The sequence below is a fragment of the Myotis davidii genome, unplaced genomic scaffold (assembly GCF_000327345.1).
Source record: "Myotis davidii unplaced genomic scaffold, ASM32734v1 scaffold424, whole genome shotgun sequence".
NCBI lineage: Eukaryota > Metazoa > Chordata > Mammalia > Chiroptera > Vespertilionidae > Myotis > Myotis davidii.
Genome location: NW_006295827.1, coordinates 620,161 through 638,579, shown reverse-complemented (window position 1 = coordinate 638,579; position 18,419 = coordinate 620,161). Strand labels below are relative to the sequence as shown.

Below are 18,419 nucleotides of genomic sequence, written 5' to 3'. Positions count from 1 at the left end.
GTTTTACGGTTTTATTTGGGACTAGAGGCTCAGTGCATGAATTCGTGCATGGGTGGGGTCCCTCGGCATGGCCTATAGGGATTGGGCTGAAACTGGCAGTCCAACGCCGCCTGCCACTCCTGCCTGCAGCTCCTGTTCATCCTGGCCCCCCTGCATCTGCCTCCGGGTTGCGCCGTCAGTCCTGATTGGAGAGGCAGCACTCGCCAGCCATGAGCCCTGCATCTGGCACCCATCGCAGGGTTGGGGAGGTGGGGTGGGAATGGGCTGGGACACGATTAGCCCTCCAAGTGGGCGATGGGATGCCCTTGCCAGCACAGGATCCAAATCTGTCCTGCTGACACTTGCACCAGTTGTTGGGAACCACCTGGCGGCCACTTTTATATTGTTTTTTCCTTGTTGAGAGTCTAGGGAAGGGAAGCGACCACGGTGCCCAAGGCCGACTTCCAGAAAGCCAGCGGCACTGTCAGGATCATGCTGGTGGTGCCAGTCCGATGGTGCCTGGCCCAGTCTCCAGAGATTGGACCTGCAGGAATACTGAGGGAGGGAGTGGCTGCTGCCAGGCTGGTGGGCTGCTGGGATTGGTGGGTCAGCTGAGCAGCACTCCCACTGTTGGAGCACACTGACCACCAGGGGGAAGCTCCTGCATGAGCATCTGCCCCCTGGTGGTCAGTGTGCATCATAGTGACTGGTCATTCGGTCGCTTAGGCTTTTATATATATAGATATAGATGATGTACCCTGGAGCTATACAACAGCCTGTGTGTATTGTGTGTGTGTGTGTGTGTGTGTGTGTGTGTGTGTGTGTCCTTTGACATGCTCCTAGGCACACCCTGCACACGAATTTATCTTAACACATGAACTCTATAGTGAGTAATAATCTATCTTTTCCATGCGCCTATAAACTGCAGTATTCATTGCTTTATCCCCAATACCCAACACACAGCCTGGTACACCAATTACTGGAGTTTGAATGAATACCAGTGTAACCATCCACTGGGCCTAGATGCTACTTACTAGATGCTAGTTACTTACTGTTAGCATTGATCTGAGAATAGCTATGTCCTAGGAAGATGGGATCAACACTTAATATGTGGTTTCTAGGCTTTTATATACACACAGAGATTCACTCACACCCAGTGTTCCTGGCTCAAACTGTGTTTGGAAAAGCTGAGTCAGCCAAAGAGAAGCTATTTTCTTTGCTGGAGGGCATCACTAAGATTTTAATGTGCATTGATATTCTCCAAGATGTAGCTCTGGAGCATCACCTGAATTTTACTGGCTGTGAAGCACTTTTAGAAGATATTTGTTTACACTGATGCTCTGAGGATCATCAATTTATAACATGTTGCCTTAGAAGAAGCACAAAGGAAGTGAATGGGTCCTCGGTGAAAGGTGGATTTCCAAGAGACAAGGTCAGAAAATCTCCAGAAGAGTAATTAAACGTTTCTTAGCTAAGATCACTTGAAATTCCAATTAGATGGCTGGAAGTGATGAGAAAGGGGAAAGGAGGAAGATTTGGCCAATGAGACAAGAGTGGGCAAAGCGCAATTGTTGGTATGGTATCATGATGGCAGAACCCCTCCTGACTGGACCCCTGGGGACTTGGCAGGACTGTCAGTGAAGTTCCCAATGAGAAGGGAATCAGTGGCAACAGATTCCCAGCTCCCGCTTGAGAAAGCTTCTGACTCAGTAGGCAGAGCCTATACGCATATATAGATTTTACAAACTCAGTAGATAAATTTTGATGATGAGCTAAATTTTGAACTGGCCCATCCCTTGGCATTGATCCTTCTGCTCTACCACTACCCCTTGTTCCAGCCAGAATATGAGCAGTGGACTAATGGAAGCAGAGGCCAGATTCCAGTGAGTGAGGGGTAAAGCAAATGAAAGGGGAAGAAATAAACCATGTGCAGGCAATTTTTCAAAAAGTTTGAAGAAAATTTTATATCTACTTTTTTTAAAAAAAATAAGATGAGTGACATTAGAACAAATGTTTGTGCTTAGAGGAAGAACAAGAAGTTGAAGAATAACAAAGGAAGTATATTTGATGGAATAGGTCCAATAAGAGGGGAAGGTGGGGAACAAATGTGCAAGCACATGTGGCAGATGGTCCTTGGACTGGTTGGTAGAGGGGTCCTCTCCTCCACAATGATGGGCATGGAGAGGTGCAGAGGAACATGAAAAAAGAAAAGATGACAGAGATGGTGGGCAGGAAGATGAAGAATTTTCTTCCTGCCAAGGCCGGTTTGGCTCAGTGGACAGAGTGTCGTCCTGCGGACTGAGGGGTCCTGGGTTTGATTCCGGTCAAGGGCATGTACCTGGGTTGCGGGCACATCCCCAGTGGGGGATGTGCAGGAGGCGGCTGATCAATGTCTCTCTCTCATCGATGTTTCTGACTCTCTATCTCTCTCCCTTCCTCTCTATAAAAAATCAATAAAATATATTTTTTTAAAAAAAGAATTTTCTTTCTGGGACCTTTGTATTTCATGTGAATGAGGAAGTGACATCATTTTTAGAAGAATAGATACGGGTTGAAACAGTCATGGTGGAGAATGGGGAGGAACCTGACCACTAGAAGAACTACTGAGCCAACACTGAAGACTATTGGAGTTGAAGACTATAAATACGTAGGGTCAACTATCCGTGTCCCATATTCATATAGGATTTGCTCTCAGTATGCTACTCATCCCAAAATAGGACTAGCAGTGGTAAACAGCTATAGAGAAGGTTGTCGAAGAGAGCAGTATTGCAGTGTGAGCTCTCAGAGGTAGGGTACTCCAGAGGGTAACAGGAGCAAGGTGGAAGCTATGGGAGTGGAAGTCAAGAGGAAAGAAAAATCACAGAGTTAAAGTTGAGGCAACATGAGGTGAAAATATTGCTTTGGTCATCCACATGATCACCTCAGCTTTCCTGCATGACATCAAGACTTGGGGAAGATATAAGACTGAACAAGCTGGTAAGTATTCAAGGAGCGTGGGGTTGGTGAAAATGAAAGGAGACAGCAAGGAGAGGTCAAAGGTAAGACTTTTACACATTTCTTAAGGAATCATGCCATGAAGGTCGACCAACAGTTCCTTCAAGTGAAACATCTTGCTGTTCCTCTCAGGGATCCTGGAGGACCTCCCATCCTCTCTCTCTCTCTCTCTCTCTCTCTCTCTCTCTCTCTCACACACTCACACACACATACACCTTGCTCCAACTGGAATGGGCTCTCTCTTTTCTGTTTTAAATATTGGATTCCCCATAAGACTTATTTTAAAAAGGTGTTTGTGAGCAAAAAAAAAAACCCCACAAAAACAAAACAAAAAACCTAAACACCACTAATGAAGCCCAACCATTCTATTCAACACACAAATGAGCTCAAGACTACCCAGTGGGTTGATGGAGATGCCCACATCCTGCTACAATACCATACAGTTTGCACTCTCCCCTAAGACATAGCCCGAAGAGCTAATGCTTATTGATGAAACACCCTTGTTAAGGCTGATGAGTTGAGTCTGCTGAGGTCCAGCAGAGCCAGGCACTGGGGGAGGGAGGAGCAGTGGCCCCAGTGGGTCCAAAGAATGAGAGACCAGAGGAGGAGAAATGAGGATGAACAAGCCATGGAGAACTCTGGTAAATGAATCCAGTCTAGTGGGGAGGCCAGTTTATTAACCAAGCAATAAAGGTTGAGTTCCTCCTGCCTCTCACTATGCTGAACCTTAAATCATAGAGGAGTTTATGGGTCCTGTTTAAGTAGAGACTCTTTTTATAAGCTATTCAGAACAGGGGTGGAGGGCGAAATAGGAAGAGAATAATTCCCTTTGAATTTCTATTGCTTTCAGAATCAGCAATGAGTCATGCATTCTAATTCCTTGCTTTGTCTACACATTTTTATTTCAAAATATGAAAAAAACACTTTGTTTGGAACACGAGCTATTCTTAGCTCATATATCAATAGTGCACATCCATTTCTCCCCATATTAGAAAAGTTTCCTTTGGATTGGGTTGGAGCAGCACCATACTAGTAGGGTTGTTTATTTAATTGTAATTTGTTGAAGCCACCTGGGCATCTCCCTATTACCTGGGGACACTCTCCTAGCTGGCTTCCTGAGCCTACTGACCATCCACAAGTCAGCTCCATACTTGACCCAAAGAGCACCCCAGATCCAATAGTCTGGACAAAAGGGGAGACCATCCTTTCAAGCCACCAGATTGAGAAGTTGGCACGTTGGCAGACCCAAGACAAGTCGGGGCTCCATTGTTGTGTGCACTTGGGAGACTCGTCAGGGAAAGAAGTAGAAAAGAAAGAGGTCCCCATCTGTAAGTTATCTCCTGCAGACATGGCCACACCTTGGCAAAGACATAGGAATAGAAAGTCTGGGGAATTCTGCAATCCTCTGAGCTGACAAGCAGGAGGAGAACCTCTGAGACGAAGGCTAGGAGGTCTTTCTTCTCCAGACCCCGCCCTCTGTATAAGGTCTCTCTCCACACTCCCCTGCAGACCGCTCTCCGCCCCCCGCCCCGGTCCACTTATCCACCCCATTGTGCTTGTTCCACCCGTGATAGTTCCCTGGGTCTCGCAGGGACCACCTTCTTTTAAAGACTGCAATTTAAAGCATTAATAGTAAGCACCTTATCGGCACTAATGGATAGTCAACCAACTTCCAGAATGGAAGAAAACCAATATTCCAGGAACTGTGGTGAAGAAGTGCCCCACCATCTAGCCATTGCCTCTCCCCTTTTCCATCCACATATTTACAGTGGAAGCAACGTGTTCCTAACCTCTGACTCTCCTATCCTGGATACTATTTATTTGATCAGGAATGGGCAGCAATGAGCCTGTTCGTGGGGAATTTGGAATTAAGACAATACTGATTCCCAGCCGAGCCTGGAAGACAAATTGGGAGCTTTTTGACAAGAATAATTTTCATATAGTCATAGAAACCAGAGAAACGTGGACAGGTAGAGAGGAGCAGCTTTATTTGGTTTTCAAAATCCCTCTGGGCCTACGGGTTATCCATCCTTTAGGCCTTGTATTCTATAAGACACCTCTCCCAACCCTTTCCTGAAGTCTTTCTAACAGGTCTCTCTTTTTCACTTAGGAGAACGCTACTGGACTTCTGTTACTTGCAACCAAAATGGTACAAGGAAATGTGAAAATGATCCAGTGGGAAGGTGGAACATGTCGAGGAGACTCCTCACTTGATAATTTTGCCCACCCTGCCTACGCCAGGCACAGCCACCTAGGCAACTGCCCAGAGGGCTTGAGATCTGAGGAGGCCTCTGATGTTCTGTAGGCTTGACCCACTACCCAACCTATGCTCTAGCTGAAGGAAGTCCCAGCCAAGGGACTGAAGGACAGGAAGGCAATGTACTCTGAGGAAACCTTTGGAGCAGCGGTCGCTAACCGGTGGTCCGTGGACCACTGGTGGTCCGTGAGGTCCGAAAGGTTGGCTACCGCTGCTCTGAGCGACCTCACTGCTGGAAACTGATGTGGGACCATGCTCCAAATGGGCTGTATTTCCTTCCCCTCCTCTCCAATCCCTTGCACTGAGGCCATAACAACAGGACTCCCTCTCATCGCCCCATTCCATCCCTCCTTTTCACCTGTATCTCCCTGCCCACTGCACCAACAAATCTTTGTGGGAATGCTCCCAAGGAAGGAGTAAGCAAAAGTGTTATGTGGGGGGGGGAGGGGATTGAATGTGTGAGGGGAACAAGCCAGAAGCCCTAGAGACCCTCGGCCTTGGCCCCAAAAAGAGTTAATGCCCCAAGGAGACGCTGATGGTTTGGCTCATTCCAACTGGACTAGTGCTACTCCCAAAGACAGGTGAAATCAAATTGCCTAAGTCATGCCCATCACAGTTCTGGCCCCCAAATCCCAAAGTCACAGGAACAAATAGAAAAACTTTTTTTTTTAATTTGGGAGTCTATTGAGCAAAAAGGGTCTTTCTAACTCCGATAGACTTCTTGGTCTGTTTGCTGTAGGATACCTTCACTTCCACTAAGGTAGAAACCTGTCCTTTCCCTCTGTGGCATCTGCCATGTTTGTCATTTGTTACAGCCTCTGTGGGACATGCAGAAACATCTGTCACCCCAGTCCTTACCTCTTTTCCTCAACATGCTCCCCTTTCCCAGGATCATCGCCCAGGACGTCGTCACTTATGCCAGCCTGAGGAAAAGCCAGCCGGGAATTTTACCCTTGAACTGGACCATGCCTCCTACCAGGCTCCTCTCTTGGAAAGGGTGAGCTGGGTTGAGGAGGCCCAGCCCAGGTTGCTCTGGTCCCTGACGAAACTTACTGAGCAGAACTCACGCTGAGCCTGCCCTGCAGCATGTGTCCTTCCCAGCTCATGTCATCCTCTTCCAGACCTTTCCTCAGGGTAGACGAGAAGGGCTCACCCACAGGTGTGCATGCTCCCACCTCTGAGTTCCCAAACGATGGCTCTACATAAACACCTACAGCCTCCTGTGCCGGGCCCAGCCCTCCTGGGAGAAATGGCTAGAAATCAGGAGATACGGTCAGAAACATCTCTAGTTCCTTTTTTCCCTCCTCAGCCTAAACTTAAATTCATGGCCCCCACCATCAACACATTTGGCCACCATGAGGAGCTGGTGACAGAAAGGACTGGCGATTCCGTTCCAACAGCCTTAAGGAGACCATTCAGAACATAACCGTTTATAGGACTCAGCACAGACCAACTCCTCAATGCCAGCATCACAGATCAAAATTTTCTTCTATACAAAACCACCCAGAGTTGAAATTCCTCTTAAGTTTATACAGCCATAAATGTCTCCAAGGAGAAGAAAGCAAGCAGGGTCAAAGCCAGGGAAGCCTGTGGCTTGGTAACGTGAAACCCCTCCCCCTGAACTACCTCCTCACCTGTAAGTGAGGGGCTGGGTTTCCCAGTGGTTAGGAACCTCGGTTTTGGATTCAGAGATCCGTGGCAGGATTCACAGGTTTACCTTTGCCTGTGCGATCTGGAGCAAGTTGATTAATGTCTGTCTTACTTTTCTCCTGTAAAAACGGTGTTAATGACACCCTTGCGGGGTTATTATGAGGATTTGTTGAAATTACCTATGCGACACTCCTGCTTCGATGCTGAGACACAGTCCCACTCTCTAAATGATATCTGTTGCTGCTTTTCTAACCACCAGCATCACCCCAACCCAGCCAGCACCTGAGTCAGCTTGCAAACCCATCCCCTCACCCACTACACATCTCGAACCTGTCAGGCTCAGGACTTCATCTCTGTACCCAGCTTGGACAGATGTCCCCTCTGGACCCCTCCCAGACGTCCTGCCCATTGGTCTCCTCTCCCCCCACACTCAGCTGCAAAGGCTCCCAGCCCCCGCACCACCCCCTACCTGAGGGCAGAACACAATCAATCCTGAGCAAACAGGTGAGAAAGCTCGTTTCTCCAGGGGGTTTGGGGGGAGAAGACTTGCCAAGTGGGGAAGTCGGGGGCCTGGCTCCTCGGCGGCTCCTCTCCCCCTCCAGGGGCTCCTCTGCCCCCCTTTTCCTCATGCTCAGGCTTCCCCTCTCCAGGTTGCTCGGGCAGCCGCATCGGGGGTCCAGGGCGATGTTCTCAGAGAGATTTGTGAGCACATCAAGGGAACGTCAGCGGTGACACTGAGGCTCTGCAAGGAGTTGACAGAAACTTACTGCCTGCACAGTGCTGGTTGATCATTTACTCAGTCAGTTGCCTAAATAATTCACACCCTCCCTTCCGTGTTTAAACAGGACAATGGTAGAAACACAATCCGGACGCAAGAAATATAATTACAGTCGTGACAGTTGTTTAGTTATTAATAAGGCCTCAATGTCACCAGAGGGTGTTACACAATAAAACAGTCATGTGCCTTTGGAACCAACCTTAATATTTACAGGTACTTTTCCATTCACACTCCCATGGGAACTGCTGTAGTAGAAGCGATGTGGAGAGAGCTACAGCCGCCAACATGATTGCAACTCGCAAGAAAGCCCAGCTCCTTGCCAACATCATTTGTTTCCTTGCTGTTGGCATCAACAGAGCCACAGAAACAAAGTTGGGGGCAGAGTTAGGGATAGCTGCCTTACGGAGAAGATTCTTGCCAAAGCGCCTAAGCCTGGGCGGCTACTCATGATCCCAAGGCAGGGTCATCCTAACTTCCTTAGACAAAGCAAAGAGCATCCAGGACCAGAGTCCCTTTATGTCTCCAGTCCAGACTTGATTCTTATACGGAGGGAGCCCCTGCGTTCCTTGGATGTCACCCTCTCTCCCCGATATCTTGTACCCCTACTTGTCCTTTACAAGTCCACTCAGGTGAAGGCACCTGGCTGGGTTAAGGCACCCCTCATCTGTGCCTGCTTTGGTTGCTGCACACAGTCTGTCTCTCTCGTCCCCCGACACTGCATTGAGAAAAGCTCCAGGCAGAGAGTCATTCCGATGCATGCTGTGTCATCTGGGCCCAGGCAGGGACAACCTTAAAATAATTGGTGCCCAATAAACACTTATTAAACTCACATTTAATCAATATTGGTTCTCTTGATTGACGTTTACAAATTAGTAACAAAACAAAGAATCTCAAGGGATGTAAAGTACAGAATGTAACTGGAAGCATTTTGGTGATGAAAAGAACGAGCCTTGGCATCAGGGATGGAGTCCTCATCCGAGAACACTGGCCCCAGGGGACGGCCGCACATTGCAGCGGGCAGTGGCCTCTCCCTGCAAAAAGCGGCCCCACCCTGGCAGCTCCGGCTGCATATCACATCCTGGGAAGAGGGTCCCGGCTCAGCTTCCATCCTCTTGAGTCTGACCAGAGGTGCATTTCCACACCTGGGAAGTGTCCTCCTGTGGAAGCCGGCCCTTAGGAGGTGGGACCAAGAAGATGACCTTAGGAAGCATGAAGCCTTGCAGAGGTGTGTGCAAATGTCATTATTGTTGTAAGTTAGGGTTGTCAATCTGTCCGTCCCTTCCCAGTCAAGTGAGATAAGCTCAGCTACAGACGTAACAAGTGTCAGTTACTGCAATGAGTGAGTGACAGATGCACAAACTGACCCTGTGCTTTGTAACCTCCACCTTGACCAGAAACCCCATACTCTAGGTCAGGGCCAGACCGTGTCTGGGTGCTCCTGACCTGTGAGAGCTCTGGCTTTCTGAGGGTCATGGCAAGGAGGTGGGCCCTCCCCACAAAAAGGGGCTCTATCTCCTATGACTGGGTGGAACCTCCCACAGGAAAGAAAGGCAGAAACCTTTTCTTACCAAACAATACAAGGTTAACACATCCATGCAATAGCACTTGTCTTCAGACACACACACACACACACAGTCACACACTCACACACACACATCAGTACTGTACACATATACACATGCGCACAGACCAGTCTTCAAACACTCACAAACTATGTGTGATCTCAGGCCCTATCCTAGACATACACACAGGAGGACTCACTCCACAGCCACACAGCTGTACACAGCTGCACACACCAATATACACCCTCACACACACACACACACACACACACACACACACACACACAACTCATGCGTTCACAGATACTATGGCACCTGCTTATCCACACGAGCCGCACACACACCTATACTTTTTTACTCATCTCTAGTTATCATGTTAAGTTAAAAAGGAAAGCATTTTTCCTGTGTCATTACAGTAGAAATGAAAAAAAGTGACATTTTATTTTCAGATATGCTTTTAGTTCCCATGACAGTCACAGCACCATGAAAGCTGTGATTGGTGGCAAACAGATTTTAAAAGAGCGTAATTAGCTCCCTATACACAAGACCTTCCAAATATACTGAGTGTACTTTCTCATCAGTCCCCTCCACACAGTGGGCACCAGGGCAGGGGCATCCCACAATGCTGGTCTGGCTGCCAAGCCAGCTATGGGACCTGCCAGGGGCTCCGGGCAAGGATGTCCAAGCTGATGCTCACAACGGTCTGAGAACCCAATCCACTTAATTACTTGGAATGTGCTTGTAGCTCAACAGGAGCGTGGCCCTGGAGGTGACGGCTCTCCATAAAGAGCATCACTCCTGCTGCTCGGCCGGCCTCTGGTGCCCTTTACTGCAGCACTTACTTTGTGCCAGAAAATCACAAAGCCAGGGGGCTGGCCCCAGCCAAACAGGGAGCTGGCTCCTCCAGCCAGAAGCCATCTCACCAGAATGCTCCTCTGCAGGTCACGGGGGGCCTGACACACAGTAGGGGAAGCCAAGCTGCCCTCCATGGGCTGGGACTGGCCAACCACAGCCAACTAATGGAGTCGCCTAAGGTGGCATCTGCATAGAAGATGAACCTGCATCTCCCTCCCCATTGCACTAGGAGCTTCTCCAAGAGAAGAGCCATAATGCACACACCTCCCGAGTCCTCAGTGGCCTTGTGCACCTTGGCACCCACTGTAAATACCTACTGGAAAGTGAGTCTTGGTCCTCAGATTAACAGGTTGGCTCATTTCCTGTTGAGATTCTTAAGGGCAGGTAAATTCCAGAATTTCCCCATAAGTCCATTTACCTTCATAATCATCTGAAAGGTCAGCCAGGAGCTGGTTTGTGAGCCCAAGTCCCGAAGTTAGAGCTTTGTGCTAATGCCTGGACCCACATTAGTGTCCTTTCCAGATTTATTTCAGCAAATGACCCATCAACTTCCTTCAGCACCTGAAATGTTCCCTGAGAACTGGCCCCTAGTGTGAGGCACTCCCAGCCCCCCAGAAAGTGACACTGACTTGGTTCTGCCCTCAAGGTATTCATCAGCTCCAATACTTTTATCAACCCATGTTCTTGATGTGGTCAAGAACATGGCTAATTGACAACTTACAATAGCTAAGATCTGGAAGCAGTCCAAGTGCCCATCAGCAAATGAGTGGACAAAAAAGCTGTGGAACATTTATACCATGGAATTCTATGCAGCAGTAAAACAGAAGAATCTCTTACCCTGAGAGACAGCATGGAGGGACCTGGAGAGTGTCATGCTAAGTGAAATAAGTCAGTCAGAGAGAGATAAGTATCACATGATCTCACTCATATGTAGAATCTAAGTAACAAAATAAACTGATAAACAGCATGGATCCAGAGACATGGAAACATGAAACAGAGGGCAGAATCTCAGAGAGAAGGGCAGGGGAGGGGAGGACTGCACGAGTGAGAGGTAATCAACCAAGGACCTTGTATGTATATGTGCATGGCCTACGGACACAGACAATGGGTCATCGCTGATTAGCCAATGGGAAGGGTAGCGAAGTTATGGCTAATTACCATGTTTCTTTATTTTATATATATACTAGAGGCCCAGTGCACAAATATTTGTGCACTAAGGGGGGAGGGGGGTCCCTCAGCCCAGCCTGTGCCCTCTTGCAGTCTGGGACCCCTCGGGAGATAACGACCTGCTGGCTTAGGCCTGCTCCCGGGTGGCAGAGGGCAGGCCTAATCCCTAGGTGCAGCCAGCGGGAGCGGGTCGGGGGGCGACCGTGGGTTGGGGATGTGACTGCGGGTGGAAGCCGCAGCCGCCCCGCCAGCCCTGGTCTGCTGGCGGGAGAGCCGGTTGGGGGCTTGGCCAGGTCACTGAAGCAAGCAAGCCTCATGTTAGTTTATGCTGCCTGGCTGCCGGTCGCCATCTTGGCTGTCAGTTAATTTGCATATATCGCCGTGATTAGCCAATGGGAAGGGTAGCGGTCATACACCAATTACCATGTTTCTCTTTTATTAGTGTAGATATATAATAAAAGCTTAAGTGACCGTTGGCCGAACAACCAGAAAGACCAGTCCCTATGATGCTCACTGACCACCAGGAGGCAGATGCTTAATGCAGGAGCTGACCCCTGGTGGTCAGTTCACTCCCACAGGAGGAGTGCCACTCAGCCAGGAGTTGGCTCACGGCTGGTGAGTGCAGCTGCTATGGTGGGAGCCTCTTCTGACGCCATAGCAGTGCTACCGAGTGGCGGCAGCAGGCACAGCGGGCCGGGATGAGTGCAAGCAGCATGGTTCCTGGCCCAGATTCAGGCTCCTCCCTGGCCACCTGCTGCTTAGCACACTGCTACATCCCCAAGGGGTCCCGGACTGCAAGAGAGATGTCCAACTGCCGGCTTAGGCCTGATCCTGATGCCGTTCTCTGTAGAAGGCAGTCAGTTTGAACAACTCAGTAACTCAGGGAAGCACAGGAAATTCAGGGTGAGCCTGCCTCTATGCTTGAATTACCCACTCGATGGTGTTCACAGGACAGATTGTGGTGGCCCAGCCTGTGCATGTGCAGCAGCTGCTGAAGCTCAAGCAGCAGGCCATGCAGCAGCAGCAGGTCATCCAGCCACAAGCCGGCAGGCAGACATCCCCCGAGAGGTCCCAGACTGCGAGAGGGCACAAGTTGGGCTGAAGGACACCCCCCCGCCCAGTGCACAAATTCGTGTACTGGGCCTCTAGTCTATATATATCTAAGGCTAATATGCAAAGTGTCCCCTCAGGAGTTCATCCAGGAGACAGGAGACTGATTGCTCACTATGACATTCACTGACCACCAGGGGGCGGTGCAGAACAAAGGAAGGCCCTGGCCAGCAGCTGGCAGCTAGGCAAGGGAGGCCTTGGCCGGCAGCTGGAGGGCCCCGATCAGCCCTGATTGCTGGCCAGGCCTAGGGACCCTACCCATGCACGAATTTCATGCACCAGTCCTCTAGTTTGTGTGTGTCATGCAATTCAAATCCTAGCTCTGCCACTTATGAGCTGTGTGATCTTGGGCAAGTTACTTAACCTTTCTGTGCTTCAGTCCCCTCATTGCAAAATGGGATTGATAATAGTACCTAATTTTTAGGATTATTATCAAGTGTTTGGCACAGAGTAAGTACTACATGTGCTAGCTATCATTATTCATTCCTTCCTTTTTGCATCTAACAGGCAGTGGCTGAGCACCCACTCTGCTCAGATGGGTGCTGGGCTGAACCCATAGAGGGATAGAAGGGGCAGGTACAGAGTGAATCCACCACAGATACAGCCTCACGAAGTTCAGAATCAAGCCAGGGGCACAGACACAACACACAGACTAGAGAAGGAGGCTGCTCCTTACTCCTTCAGTTCAAAGAGTCAGTTTGGCCCAAGGGTATCCAAAGATATTTTGATTATCCTCTTCAATCCCACAAAGTATGCTCCTAAATGGATCCCTGTTCCTGCCTCTGAGGAAGGGAGCTATATGGATACAGTCTGGGTGAACTGGTCAACCTCGTCACCCCGGCATGTGGCTGTGCACATTCACTGGGATGCACAAGTCACAGGCAAACTCAGTCCTTCACGAATTTGGGTCCTTTTTGGAGTGTTTAAAATTATAATCACTGTGGCAACAGGGGCTGGAAATCTAATGCTTATGAGCAAAGTGTATGAGGATTAATTTTTACAGCACAAATAATCTATTAATATAGGGTAGATGGGTCTACTTAGTTTCTGGGAACCCCAAGGAAGAGTGATTCCCAGACTGATACTCCCAAGTTCAGTTCAAATGTTCCCATGAAACGCTCCCTCCATTCTGACTACATGGGACATCATCAGGTTAGCCTTTTGTGTCTGTGGCCCCTGCTACATCTTCCAGCTGTTGATGGCCATATTATAATCATAACTGTATCCTCTGTAATGCTTGACAAGGGTTTTGCATGTGGGTCTTTTCTTTCAAAACCCTCCACACATGCCATCAATTTGATCCACAAATAAAATTTAATTTATTGATCTTATAACTGAAGATTTGCACCCTTTGACCAACATCTCCCCTCTTCCCACCCCCCAACCCTCAACCCTTCAGCCCCTGGTAATCTCCCCCTTTTCTTTCCCCACATATAAATGAGATCATTCCATGTCTCGCTTATTTTATTTAGCATACTGCCCTCTAGTTTTACCCACATTGTAGCAAATGGCAGGGTTTTCTATTTTGTGGGGTTAACAGCCCATTGTGTAGATGTTACCACATTTTATTTAGCCATTTGTCTATTGATGAACACATAGCGTGTTTTCTTTTCTTGGCTACTGTGACTGATGCTGCAAAGAACGCAAAGGTGGAGATATCTCTTTGAGATAAGGATTTTATTTCCTTTGGATGTATACCCAGAAGTGGGATTGCTGGATTTTATGGTAGTCTTATTTTTAATTTTTGGAGGAACCTTCATACTACTTTTCATAGTGGTTGTAGCAATTTATACTCTCACCAATAGTGCAGAGTGTTCCCTTTAATTTAATTCTGTTTTAAAGGTACCTTTTGGACAAAATGTTGAGTGAAATGAGTCATGCCACATGATATTTAGTGGAGTACAATTTGCTGAGAACAGGAAGTCGGAGGCTGGGCGTGAGGTTTTGCTAGCCCCAAAGCCAAGGAGTCTCGCATTGACCGGAACACGTGAGCACTGAGACTCCTCCCACACAAGAGAGGCTGTAAAGAAGCAAACACTCAGCTCCAGGTGCTGATGAGCCACAAAGTCTACCCAGTGCACTTCTGTTTACTGAGTCTGAGACACTTTCATCTTGTAAAAGTGGTGATTCTTGCCATTAAAATAGTTTAATACTAAGGAATATTCAAAGCACATGTAAAAGATAAAAATAGGCTGCTGGTGCCCTAGCTGGTATTGCTCAATGGTTAGAGTGTTGGCCTGAGCATGGAAGGGTCTTGAGTTTGATTCCCGGTCAAGGGTCCGTACCTGGGTTGCAGGTTGGATCCCCGCCCAGATAGGGGCTCATGAGGGAGACAATCAATCGATGTGTCTCTTTAACACTGATCTTTCTCTCTTTCTCTCTCTTCCCCTCCCTCCCTTCTACTCTCTCTAAAAGTCAATGGAAAAATATCTTTGGGTGAGAATTAAAAAATAAAAAAGCCACTGGGCAGAAAATATTCACTGAGCTCCTGAAAAATGCAAAAGCTCAAGCTCAAGCTAAATGCTACCTTAAATGTCATGTAAAAACAAATGGATCTGAAAGTATCATGGTAAATGAAATCGATCAGGTGGAAAAAGACAAGAACCATATGATTTCATTCATGCGTGGGGTATAACACAGAAAGCAACAAACGAACAAACAAAACAAACAAGCACAATAGACATAGACAACAGTATGGTGGTTACCAGAGAGGAAAAGGGTGAGGGGAGGATGAAGAGAGCAAAGGGGGTCAAATACAGGGTGTCCCCAAAAATGTATACACTCTGAATGATTATAAAGTTTATTAACATTCATTTAAAAAATTTAAAAGAATCTACAGAAATGAGTGTGTATACATTTTTGGGGACACCGTATATATGGTGACAGAGGGAGACTAGACTTTGGGTGGTAAGCACTACATGACATACAGATGGTGTGTTATAGAATTATACGCTTAAAACTTACTAGTACATAATGTTATTAACCAATGTCACCCCAATAAATTTAATTTTTTAAACGTTCCTTTTCTCCCTATTTCTGTCCAAAACCAATTTGATATCATGAAGATAAAATGTGTACCCAGGCAAAGCCAAAATTCTAAGCCCACGTCTGAAGATGAGACCTGACCCCTCAGCAGCACCTGCATTACGACTCTGCAAAGGCTGCTCCTCAGGAGCCCAGTGACCCTCCATGTCCTGCCTCGGACCCACCGGAGAAAACATCCTAACCCTGGTCCGTCAAAACGAAAACCAAGACTAGAAATGGTTGAGAGCAATTAAAGTTGAAAATTACAATAAAATCCTAGATAGTAAAAGCCTAATATGCTAAGTGTCCAGTGGTCCAGTTGGCCATTCAACCAATCAAAGCATAATATGCTAATGATATGCTAAGGCCGCTCAACTGTTTGCTATCATGTGCACTGACCACCAAGGGGCAGATGCTCTGACCGGTAGGTTAGCTTGCTGCTGGGGTCCAGCCGTTTGGTACTGAGCAAGATGGGCCAGACCTGCCCTGGAGCCCTCCCGCTGTCCCTCCCCGGCTGGCCAACCTCCCATCTCCCTCCCCTGCCCCGATCGTGCACTGGTGGGGTCCCTCACGCTGGCCCGTGCCCTCTCGCAATCTGGGACCCCTCGGGGGATGTCAGAGAGTCGGTTTCAGCCCGATGGCAGAACGCCAGTCACTATAACATGCACTGACCACCAGGGAGCAGACGCTCAATGCAAGAGCTGCCCCTGATAGTCAGTGCTCTCCCACAGGGGGAGCACCACTCATCCAGAAGCCAGGCTCATGGCTGGCGAGTGCAGTGGTGGTGGCAGGAGCCTCTCCCACTTCTTTGGCAGCACTAAGGATGTCTGACTGATGGCTTCCTGACTGCAAGAGAGCGCAGGCCAGGCTGAGGAACCCAACCCCCTCAAAGTGCATGAATTTTGTGCACCAGGCCTCTAGTAGGAAATAATGGGGTTTTTTTTAGCATAAATTACATAAATCCACATTAATCCAAAAGCCAGCATCCAGCCTCTCTCTTCTGAGGCAACACCAGAGACTTAATTGCTAAAAGCAGAAAAAAGTCACTGTCATCATTACTATTCATGTATTGTTCATTGTCTCCACTACCATTAACTCTGTATTGTAGGCATTAATCAATATGATTAGGTAAGTATTAAAAGGTATAAGTCTGGAAGAGAAGAAATGAAATAAAACTATCTCTCCTTGAAGATAATATGATTATATATCTAGGAAACCCAAAGAATCCCTAAAAGGTCTGTTATAAATAATAAGAGAATTTAGTAAATTTGCAGGATTTAAGAGTAACATACAGAATTTATTAGACTTCATCTATAGAAACAATACAATAGATACAGAGGCAGAGCTGCCTCAAACAGATTGTCAAACTGCAGCGGGAAGGCCGGGGAGTGTTGGGGGGCGTCAGGTAGGGGGGTAAGAGATCAACCAAAGAAAAAAAAAAGAAACAATACAGGGAAGAAATAATGTATGAGCAGAACCAATTTACTAAATAAGTAAATAAATAGTTTTTACATATTTAAAAAATATACCAAAGAGAAAAGCCACACCTGGCTGGTGTGGCTCAGTGGTTGGGCATTGTCCTTTGCACCAAAAGGTTGCCAGTTCAATTCCTGGTCAGGTTGCTGGCTTGGTCCCCAGTAGGGGGTGTGCAGGAGGCAGTTGATCCATGTTTTGCTCTCACATTGATGTCTATCTCTCTCCCTCTCACTCTAAAAATCAGTTTTAAAAATCGTTTTTTAATGGAAAAGTAAAGCAATTCCTAAAAATAGAAAATAAATGAAAACATGCAAATACAGCTGTGTTTCGGGGTTAATGGCTTAATCAAAGAAAGAAGAATTTTTTTCAGTTCTGTTAAAACATAATATTTTGACTGTGAGACAGATGCTAAGGACAAAAAGAACCAAAGAAAATTCATAAATAAGTTAATATAATTAGGAACCAAGATGTTCTGTATTAGAGAAAAGAGATACATATATAAAATTTTAAAGGGCAATAAAAACCCAGAAATCTAATTTGAATAAGAATATTAGTATGAACTCAGAATTTTTTTTTCTTTCAAGAATATGTTGGTCCCAGGTCTGTCATTGAAAAGGCTTCAAAGTAATAAAACTCAGTAAAACCACTAGCACTTAACCTGTGGTTTCTAAATGCCATTTCCAGTGTGAATAATCACTCCAGGGGAGGAAATGTGAAAGGCAGACTGAGACTTCTTGTCAGGCCCGAACACAGGTAAGCTCCCAGTGATGTCAAGTGACAGAGGAACCAACTTGAAGACATGTCCCATGGCCAGATATAGGACAGTTCATTATTCTGAAAATTGATAGGAATATAACTGCTAAGGCACCAACTAATTATTATTTTTAAATGATAAATGAAAGAAAGTATCAAGCAATTACCCTGCAGTTTCTTTTTTATTTTATTTTTTCAATTACAGTTGACATTCAATATTATGTTAGTTTCAGGTATAGTGGTTAGACACATACAATTTATGAAGGGAGTCCCCCCAATAAATCCTGGCTTCATACATAATTATTACAGCACTAGAGGCCCGGTGTTGTAATTATCCTTATTATCATTATTAAAAATGTCCTCTTTTTTAAAGCCAGGTTGAGTTGGGGTTTTCTTTAACTTGCATTCCAAAGCACCCTGATATAATCACTTTGAGACTTATAACAACTTACTAGAGGCCCGGTGCAAGAAATTCGTGCAAGGGGGGGGGTGTCCCTCAGCCTAGCCTGTACCCTCTCCAATCTGCCATCCCTCTCCCAATCCAGGACTGCTGGCCCCCAACTGCTCGCCTGCCTGCCTGCCTAATTGCCCCCAACTGCCCTTCCCTGCCAGCCTGATCACCTCCTAATTGCTTGCTCCCCGACCCCAGCCTTATCGTCCCTAACTGCTTGCTCCTCTGCCAGCCTGATCACCACTAACCACCTCTGCCTCAGCCCCCAGCATCGCACCCTCTCCATTCTAGGACCCCTCGGGCGATCTCCAACTGCTGGTTTAGGCCCCATCCTGCAGGCTGGGACTTCTTGTCAAGCCCAAA

At 47.2% G+C, this 18,419-nt stretch overlaps 1 protein-coding gene across 2 annotated transcripts in view; it reads right to left on the bottom strand.

Annotated features, from left to right (window-relative positions):
* The window catches only part of CALN1 (calneuron 1), a 446,046-nt gene that overhangs the window by 383,524 nt on the left and 44,103 nt on the right, over nt 1-18,419 (bottom strand). Inside the window, exon 2 of one of the 2 annotated variants that reach the window (XM_015568560.1) lies at nt 7,431-7,622. In XM_015568560.1, the coding sequence (XP_015424046.1) occupies nt 7,431-7,549 (119 nt within the window). In that variant the 5' untranslated portion in view covers nt 7,550-7,622. Of the gene's footprint in view, nt 1-7,349; nt 7,623-18,419 lie in introns of those variants that run through there. The other variant, XM_015568561.1, reaches the window with a different exon arrangement.